General features: G+C 46.4%; 1 protein-coding gene across 1 annotated transcript in view; it reads left to right on the top strand.

The window, feature by feature from the left end:
- The first annotated feature begins 1,442 nt into the window (after positions 1-1,442).
- PIK3AP1 (phosphoinositide-3-kinase adaptor protein 1) overlaps positions 1,443-10,125 on the top strand; it is a 129,811-nt gene continuing 121,128 nt past the window's right edge. Inside the window, exon 1 of the mRNA XM_039465380.2 lies at positions 1,443-1,582. Coding sequence (XP_039321314.2) covers positions 1,570-1,582 — 13 coding nt within the window. The 5' untranslated portion in view covers positions 1,443-1,569. The remainder of the gene's footprint in view (positions 1,583-10,125) is intronic.

Genomic DNA, 10,125 nt, shown 5'->3' with positions numbered 1-10,125 from the left:
GGGGGTAGTCAGGAAGACCAGTGTTCAGGCAAGGTTGTTCAGATAGGGAGATTTTCCTGGCCTATCCGGGAGGGCCCAATGTCATCACTAGGGTCCTTAAAACAAGAAGAGGGAGACAGAAGAGAGTCAGAGAAAGAGATGTCATGACAGAAGCAGGGCCATTTGGCTTTGAAGATGGAACAAGGGGGCCATCAGCCAAGGAATGTGGATGGCTTCTAGAAGCTGAAAAAGCCAAGGAAATGGATTCCCTTCTATTTGGCAGAAAGAAACCCAACCCAGCCTCCACCTTGATTTTAGCCCATGGAGACTCATGTCACACTTCCGAGCTACAGAACTGTAAAATAATAAGTTGCCATTGTTTTAAGCCACTAAAAGTGTATTAATTTATTATGGCAAGAGTGGAAAATGAATGCATGGCCTCATCCTGATATTCCCATTCTTAGCTCCATTTCATTTATTTCCACCTAGACTAGCCCTAATATCCCTCCTATCTGCTTTCTGGTTCCATCCTCTAGCCCCTGGATTGTTGAGAACGCCAAGGGCATGTGCTATTTAGGTGAATTTCAGTAGCAGGCAAAGGGAGGAGTCCAAGGAGAGGACAGGTGAAGACAAAGGTTAAGCAAGAGGCTAGCTCTGAAGCAGACTGGCTTCGTACTGAACCTCCAGGAGCTTTTATTGTCTGTGGAAGCCTGAGCAAGCTTGTTTCTTCGCTCTAATGTACAGATAGTGATAGGCGCTACCTCAGAGGATTTCTGTGAGGACACAATGCAAAACGTGTGTAAGGTGCTAAAAGCTGCGCCCAGCAGAGAGCAACACAGGAAATGAATGGCAGAGAAACTCTATTATTTTACATTTGTCATGTGAGATTACAATCAATGTTCATGTGCCATCAGGAGACCAGATCCAAGGAATTGCAGAAAGGTCACAGGAGGGCACGCAAGGGCAACCCCGAGCACCCACGGCCAGGTGCCCAGCCCTCCTCTTCCCCTTCCTGTCCCCTCCCCTTTCCTGCTGGGGCAGCAGGGGCTTAGGGACAGAGCCCCAGGGGATGAGGAGGTGGCTTGGACAGCTGGTGCATACTCCCCCCCACCCCCCCACCACGCCCCGGCGCCCAGAGGCCTGGTACCCCGACACTCCCCCTCTGCCCCCTCCTCACTCTCACTCCACCCTCTCCTCACTCTCCCTCCACCCCTGGCTGCCCTTTGGTGGCAGATCAGGGCTGGTTTCCCGAGGAGTGGGGCGCACGTGGCGCGAAGCCCCGGCCTCCTCTCTGCCCCTGAGCAGGGGGCTGTGTGTGTGGGGGTGCTGGCCGGCGGCCGGCCTGGGCTTCTCACTTCCCCTCCCCAACGGCCGCGGGTGCAGGTGCCGCGGGCCGAGCCCAGCAGGAGGGGCGGACCCTGTGGACACGCCCCCGCGGCGAGGCCAGGCTGCCCCGGGGGAGGAAGCGCCAGAGCGGCGGCCGGTCCTGCGCGGAGCCGGGTTCCCCTCCTGCCCGCGCCAGGACACCGCCGGCCCCGGCCCAGGCCCGGGCCACGCAGCGAGCCGGGGATGTGAGCGGCGCCCGACGGCATGGCAGCCTCAGGTGGGTAGGCAGGCGCCGCGCGCCCCACCCGGGCCCGGCCCCTCTCTCGCCCCCGGCACCCTTCAGGGCGCGCTCGCGGGTTCGCGTTTGCGTCTTCAGTGCGGGGATCTTGCGTCCTTTCTGCTCTTTTCTGTGTTTCGCGTCGCAAACTTCCCGCCCCAACTTTCCCATGTTTCCCGCCTCAGCTTGTTGCGCGATTCTCTTCAGCCCCTGCCTGCGGCTCCCCCTTCTTCTGAGTCGCCTTTGCTCCCTTCACCTCTGGCCCTCGGAGTGTCTGAGCGTCTTCCCCTGGTCCTCCGACTCTGAAGCGAGAGGCGAGTTGAGAGAAGCAGAGGGCGAGTGGTGCGGACGGTCTACGCGGCCAGATGCGTCTCCCGGGCTCCGTGAACCCACAGGGGGCGCTCAGGCAGTCCTAGGTGGTGCGTAGAGGTCAGCTAGGGCCCCTGGGACAGCTTCCCAAGCCCCGTTCCTCCACCGTCCCAGGCTTTGTGTTTTGGGTCTAGAACTTTGCTACGGATCTGGGAACACTATTCCTTGAATTTTACTTTTCCTGCGTCCTTTGCAGAACTTTGGGGAATGGGGAGAGTTGACGATCACTGGGTAAATGTACCCATCACAGGTGCCAGGCGTCTTTTTTGGCTGCTCTTGGGTTCCCTTCTAGTTTATGGTTGTACACACTTGGCAAGTGGCTCACTCACGGACATCCAGGACAAACCACATAATGATGATAATAGACACAATTGACGAGTCCTTACTACCGCATTCCAATGGATATTGTGCACCTGCTCTCCAGGAGTTTATGGTCCTGTAACGGAAAGCAGTAAGTAAATAAGGAATCACTAAATGAGAGGAGGTACAGTTACATGTTGGCAAATGGGTTTACTTGTATTTTCTCAGCCCACTTTATGATGTTTTAGGAGGGATAACGTGAAAACAGGTTGCAGGTGTCCCTTAAAAAAGAAAATCTAGGTGGCCAGGAGAAGGCACTGTTCTTAAAGGAGGTGAGCAAAACTGGAAGGAGGAGCCAGCTCTCCCCAGATCCTCTGAGGTGTACCCTGGTAACGGTGCTTTGGAAGCAAAGGTAGAAAAGGCTAGGGGTGATGGTTCTATTAGATTTAATGCTGCAGGCTCATTATCTAAAGGGGATGGGAAGGTAGTTAATCATAGCCTCCTGCTTCTCCATCTGGGCTCTGGAGGCTAAAAGAAGCTGTACTGTGAACAAGGAGGCCTGATAATATCAGGTAATATACATTTAATAAGGAGAGTCCCTGGTATGACATGTGCTATGGAAAAACAATAAAGAAGCATAAGGAAGATTGGGATTAGAACTGTAAATGAGGTGGCCTGGGCGGAGAAAGGGACATTTGAACCAAGATTTGAAGGAGGAGAGGGAGGGGGCTCTTTGGGAAAGAGTGCTCGAAGCAATGAGTGTATGTGATGTGTTAAAGGAGAGAGAGCAAGCAGGGTGGGCTGTGGGGAGAGGGAAATGAGGTCAGAGAATAAACCAGTGAAGCTGCCTTCTTCCCTCCGTGATCGGGGACAGGCCCTGGGCTGCCGAGTCCAGGAAACCACGAACTGGGAGGGCCTTTGGGCGGAAGAGGCTGAGAAAGTGGCCTCTCTTTTCCTCTTGTCCAGCGTCCTATGTGTATGTCTTTAATGGGCATGGCTGAAGAGGCTCCGGTTCAGCAGGGACCCTCATCCAGTGGGCAAACCTGGGCTATTTCTGGGCTCTGTAGCAGCTTCTGCAGGTGTCTTTCATGGTTCGAGCTGTCAAACTGTCTTGCTGTCTGCATCTTCTGTGGCGAGACATCACTCCAGGTGCTGTAGTTGAGAGTTGGGCCTCCGGAGTCCCTTGGGTTTCCTGAGGCCTGGAAGGACAATGACCCACGGGGGCAGGTCACAGTGGTGAGGGCAGTGCCTCTCACCAAGGTACTGTGGGCTTTGGAGTCATCCAGCCATGCTTCTGTAGGTTCTTCTTTTTTAAAAAGCAGCTTTATTGTGACATAATTCATATGCCACACAATTCATCCATTTAAATGTACAATTCAGTGATTTTTAGTATCTTCATAGGTATGTGTAGCCATTACCACAGTCAACTTTAGAACTTTTTCATCACCTCAAAAAGAAACCTTGTGTGCTTTAGTTATTACCCTTTTATTCTCCTCTCCTCCCACAAACCTAAGATGTACTTTGCCTTTATAGATTTCCTGACTCTGGGCTTTTATATGAACGGAATCACATAGTATATGGCCTTTGGTGACTGGCTTCCTTTGCACAGAATAATATTTTCAAAGTTCATCCCACTGTAGCTTATATCAGTACTTCCTTTTTATGGCCTAATCCTCTGGTCTTCTTAAATTCCCTTCCACTGAAAGGGAAACATTAGTCTACCTTATTTTCTGAAAGATGCGTTTGCTTGTTGAAATCCAGGAGAATCTGGGATCCCTGTCTTTGAAAGGACCTTGAGTAGGAAGATAAAATGAAATGGACTCGGCCTATTCCACAAGATTCTCTAGGCCTCTGATGGCATCTTGTGTATTTGCACATGAGAGAGAGGAAGGAAATCCATGGGTGACTTTCCCAAGTGGCCTAGTCTGTGGCTGGGTGAAGAGAGACTAGGACACTCTCTTGTGTGTGTCAGCTGTCAGACCTTTTCTTGCCCCTTCTCTCCAAGGCACCTCTTGTCTCTAGATCCTTCTACTATTCCTGGACTTACAGGACTGTGGAGCTTGAAGAGACTTTCAACCTTTTTGTGATTTTAACTTCCACGTGGTCCTTGAGGACTCTCAATACTCTTGCCAGTCCCTAAATGTGAACACCTTCTGGGATGGGAAGCTCCTGATACGATTGACCACATCTCTCCTTATCCTGGTCACCCTCCCTATCTCTTATCCCTCTTCAACTGTGGTGGTCAGATTCAAACACGGGGCTCCAGGATGGATGAATGGGGTGCCAGAGTCACCTACAGGCTGAAGAAATGGTCTGGGCTGAATGGTTTGAGAAGCTTTCTGGCACTTCCTGTATGTACTTCTCTCCAGTGAGTTCTCTCTTTTTTTGAGATGGAGTCTCACTCTGTCACTCAGACTGGAGTGCAGTGGCGTGATCTCGGCTCACTGCAACCTTTGCCTCCTGGGTTCAAGTGATTCTCATGCCTCAGCCTCCTGAGTAGCTGGGATTACAGGCATGCATCACCACGCCCCGCTAATTCTTGTATTTTTAGTAGAAATGGGGTTTCACCATGTTGGCTGGGCTGGTCTTGAACTCCTGACCTCAAGTGATCCACCCACCGTGGCCTCCCAAAGTACTGGGATTACAGGTGTGAACCACTGCACCTGGCCCTCCATTGGGTTCTGAATCCTGCAAAGCCACCTCTCTTTCAGCCTTGGCTTCTTACCCTGTGAACTCCCTGCTGCCACAGCCTCCCCTTCCTCTACTGTGATTCATTTCTTTCTCCTTCTATAGCCAAACCTGTTCTTAACGTTTTACAAGGACAAAGACCCTTCCTCATTCCTGTCTAGGGCTTTTGGACTCCTTGTTGGTTCACGTGTTTCATTACTCTTAATAAATGAACAAGCAAAAAAAGAGAGAAGTGATTGGGGACAAGCAGAAAACAGCTTATGGTTAAAGGAAAAGGATTATTGTTGAAGACAGGGATTTCCCCCGTGTTGCTGACAAAGCATTTAGTCCTGTATTATTAGCCAGCACATCAGAAAGGGACTGGAACTTTCAATCTGGACTTTTTAAAAACTTCCCCATCTTTCAGTTTCCCAGCACAGCAATACTCAGGAAGTTGACAGATTTCACTGTCCTCATTTACATCAAGGCAAATTTGCCTAGACTTATTAATTGGTCTAAGTCACACCACAAGTTAGTGACCAAATAGGTTGTAATGTTAACTAGTCTGAGGCAGTAACTAATTTCTCTTGAAATACTTTTGCTTAAAGGGCATTGGATTTAACACTAGAACCCCAGGAATGAGACACTGTGTATTTATTTATTTATTTATTTATTTAATGAGACAGAGTCTCACTCTGTCTTCCAGGCTGCAGTGCAGCAGTATGATCTGGGCTCACTGCAAACTCCACCTCCCAGGTTCAAGCAATTCTCATGTCTCAGCCTCCTGAGTAGCTGGGATTACAGGTGTGCACCACCATCCCCAGCTAATTTTTGTATTTTTTTTGTAGAGATGGGGTTTCACCATGTTGACCAGGATGGTCTCGAACTCCTGGCCTCAAGTGATCCGACTGCATTGGCCTCCCAAAGTGCTGGTATTACAGACATGAGCCACCATGCCTGGCCAGGAATGAGACATTTTGGATAGCTGTTTTTGTTTGTTTGTTTGTTTTTTTAAATATAAAAGAGTCTAACCTTTAACTGCTTTTTATTTCAGTTGTACTTTTAAATAAACTTTTATTTTAGAACAATTTTAGTTTCCCAGAAAAACTACAAAGATAGTACAGACCACATCCAGTTTCAACTATTACTGACATCTTACGTTAGTGTGGTATTTGTGACATTAATTAACTGATATTGATAAATTATTATTAACTGAAAGTTGAGGCTCTCCTTAGTTTGTATGTAATGTCCTTCTTCTGCTCCAGGAGCCTATCCCAGGTGCCATGTTATATTTAGTAGGCGTGTCTCCTTGGGCTTCTCAAGGCTGCAATTTTTCTCTGATTTTCCTTGTTTTTGATGACTTTGACAGTTTTAAGGAGTACTGGTGAGTTATTTTGTAGAATGGCCCTCAGTTGCTCAGTTGGGATTTGTCTGATATTTTTTCCCATAATTAGACTGAGGTGCTGCGTTTCAGGGAGGAGGAACACAGAGGTAAAGTGACATTCTCAGCACATGGTCTTCAGGGCACACACCCTCAACATGATTTGTGACTGTTGATGCTGACCTTGATCACTGGGTTTCTCTATTGTAAACGTCCTCTTTTTCACTCCCTTTCCACACTGTACTCCCTGGAAAGAACTCACTCCACACAGCCCCGACGAAAGTTCTCTGTATAAGGAGTTACACTCCACCTCCTTGAGGGTGGAGCTATCTACGTAAATTATTTGAATTGTTATGCATGGGAGATTTGTCTTTTTCCTCCAATGTATTTGTTCAATTACTTATTCCATATCAGTATGGACTCTTGTATATTTCTTTTATGCTTTGGGTTATAATTCAATATTATTTTATTTATTTTGTTGCTCACATGATTCCAGCTTTGGCCATTGGGTGCTTTGAATTGACTCTTATCTTCCTTTGACATATGCCTGTCATTGAATTTTTGTTTGAGCATTTACTTTCTGGCACTACAAGATGCTCCAGGCTTACATTGAATATTTTCAGCCCCAGGAAATATATAATCCTAGACTAGTTCCTAGAATTTATCATTTCTCTAAGGAACCCTGGATCCTTTTACTGTAGAATGGTATGAGAAACCCATGGCACTAGATGTGTCTTATTAACTGTATTTTCTAAACTATGTTCTGTATTTCCTTGAGTTTTTAAGTTGGGTGCAACTTAGAGATTAAGAGCATGGACTTTGGAGTCAGATTCCAGGTCTGGCACTGACTAACACTGTGCGCTTGGGTAGCAGCAGCAGCAGCAGCAGCAGCAGCAGCAGCAGCAGCAGCAGCAGCAGCAGCAAATCTTCGAGTTTTAATGTCTGTGCCTCTAAAATGGGGCTATTTGATATGCTTTGTGAATTGTTCTGAGGATTAAATGAGAGAATGTACATGAGATGCTTAGCAGAGTGACTGACACACGGTCAGTGCTCAGGAAACAGCTGAATTACAATTTAAACTTTCCTTGATGACTTGGAGGTTTTAATGAACAGAAAGTATGATGTACTGTTAACTGGTGAGACAGGATCCAGGGGGAACTGAGTATTCATTCCCTCAGTGGCCCTAGAGTTTGTCATTTAAAAAATGTTCGCTTACTTTTGAGTCACTAAATTATCTTCATAAAATTGGAATAGTCATTCATGGCCACATGGTCTTTCAAACAGTGTAAAGTTGCTGCTTTTCTACTAAGTCAATCAGTGCCCCAAAACCCAGGCTGCCTCATGGGCTCAAGCAGTCCTCTTACCTCAGTCTCCCGAGTAGCTGGGACTATAGGAACACACCACCATGCCTGGCTAATTTTTGCATTTTTATAGAGACGCGGTTTCACCATGTTGCCCAGGCTGGTCTCAGACTCCTGAGCTCAAGCAATTCTCCTGCCTTGGCCTCCCAAAGTGATCGGATTACAGACATGAACCGCTGTGCCTGGCCCCAAGCTGCCTTCTTAAGGGTACTTCTTGTGCTCCAGGAAATTTTCTTCTTTTTCCGTTTTCTGCCATCACCTGCTAGCCGTATGAAAACATTACTTACGGTTTCTTCATCACAATTATATGGGACCACAGCCATCCCTTTCTGAGATTTTATTCTCCTTCTGTCTCTTGCACAAATTGTTGACATGATCCTCCTATGTATGTGGAGGAAGGTGGTGGCTAACCTTTTGTATTTTTACAGACTGCTCCAGGCTCCTGGTACACCATCGCTAACATTACATTCTTAATATTACAATGAAATGTGAAGTCTTGTACCTTTCCTACCTGATGGCTCATGCCCAGGCATACACATCTGCAATAACACTTCATACTTAGGAGAACCTTTGCCTCTTAAGATAAACTAGCTGCATAGGAAGGAAGGATGGAAAGACGGGAAATGTATTCTGATACTTTAATCTGCTTCTCAGTGTCAGCTCCATAGTTATGTAGCTTTGCCAATGTTATGCCTTCTATAGTCCTGAAATTATTTTTCCATTGAGGTATAAAGAAATATTCTACACAGGAAAAAAGATGCAAACAGCAAAGATTTTTATTTATTTATTTATTTATTTATTTATTTATTTTTATGGAAGGCTGTAGCACTGGTACATTAAATTTTTATCCTTAATCTGCTTAAGCTTTGGAATCGGGGTAGGCATTCCTGAAAAGGATGGTTATATTCACAATTGAGGGAACAGAACGTGATCAGAATTGAGTTCTCTGTAGAACCACAAATGTCCAGGGCATTGTCAGAATTGCTGACTGTTTTTCTCCATTCCATACTGTTTGTCTAAGATTGACTTTTTAAAAGATTTGTACACCTTCCCTTGAAAAATACTCCCAGGCTCACCCACTTGCTCCTGCTGAGAAGCCTGCTGGGTTTTATATTAGCACTGGATGAGGGCTCCAGAAAACAGCGGGGCGCAAAAAAGAATGAAACTGCAAATATTCATCTTATTTGCTATTTTTAAACATTTGGCAATGTCATCCTGGGGGAAATCAGGAAATGCGGCCCAGGCCTAGTGTTTAATTGTTTTATTCTACAACTTAGATGGTTCCCAACCTTCATAAAATGTGACTTGCTTCCTTCTCTGAGTTCCTGGTTGTGTCATATGCTGCATGGAATACTTTATACTCACCTCTTCCAAATCACTCGCAGAACAGTTTGTTGAATTCATGGAGAGATGGTGACCCCAAACAGTGGTTAACAGTTACATGAAGAGGCAAGCTGCTTTGAACTTTGGTAATTGGAAGCTGTAGCTTATGATTCATAAGATTCTTGACATAGTTCCTGATGGGAGGTGAGTTGTGAAGGGGACTGGACTGGGAACCAGGGGACAACCTGAGTATCAGTCCTGACTCTGCCAATAATCTAGAGTGTGAAGTTGAGCAAGTCCCTGGACCTTCCTAGATGAAGTGTTTCTTTCATCTGTAAATGAGGAGTTTGGGCCAAGTGATCCATGCAAGCCCTTTTTGACTCTCTCTTTGGCATTTGTGCTTTGTTAGAGGAAGAAGAAAGCCTGTGTTATGTGGCAGGTGTGGTGAGAGATGCCTTGAGAATTATACTGTGGAGGTCACTGCATTAATTCAACCACAACTACCATGTACTTTAGTATTATACATTATTTATATCAATGTGAGGATAATGACACCAGCTACCAATTACTGAGGATTTTCTACACAACAAGCACTATGCTTAGCAGTTTATGTGGAATATCTAATTTAACTCAAATCCTTACTCGGCTGTGAATCCTGGGCAAGTTACTTAACCTGCCACACCTCAGGTTTCTCATTTTTTTTTTTTTTAATGAGTTAATAATAGTACCTACCTTCTAAAGTTGCTGTGAAGATGTAATGTGTTTAGTGGACCATGTGCTTCTTAGAAGAGTGCCTGGAACACAGTAACCTCTATAAGCACTTGGTTTTGCTATTATTATTATTTATTGTTATTGCTATTATCTCATACTGCATCAGGTGTGGGGGGAAAGGGCATGCCAGGCAGAAGCAAAGGCTCATGCATGGATCTAAAATAAATGGGCCACACCTGGTGGGTCACGCCTGTAATCCCAGCACTTTGGGAGGCAGAGGCGGGTGGATCACTTGAGGTCAGGAGTTCGAGACCAGCCTGGCCAACATGGTAAAACCCCATCTCTACTAAAAATACAAAAATTAGCCAGGCATGGTGGCCGGTGCCTGTAATCCCAGCTATTCAGGAGGCTGAGGCAGGAGCATCACCTGA

Source organism: Saimiri boliviensis, chromosome 12, assembly GCF_048565385.1.
Source record: "Saimiri boliviensis isolate mSaiBol1 chromosome 12, mSaiBol1.pri, whole genome shotgun sequence".
Lineage (NCBI taxonomy): Eukaryota > Metazoa > Chordata > Mammalia > Primates > Cebidae > Saimiri > Saimiri boliviensis.
The sequence above is the reverse complement of the archived record's forward strand: the minus strand, read 5'-3'. Positions and strand labels throughout refer to the sequence as shown.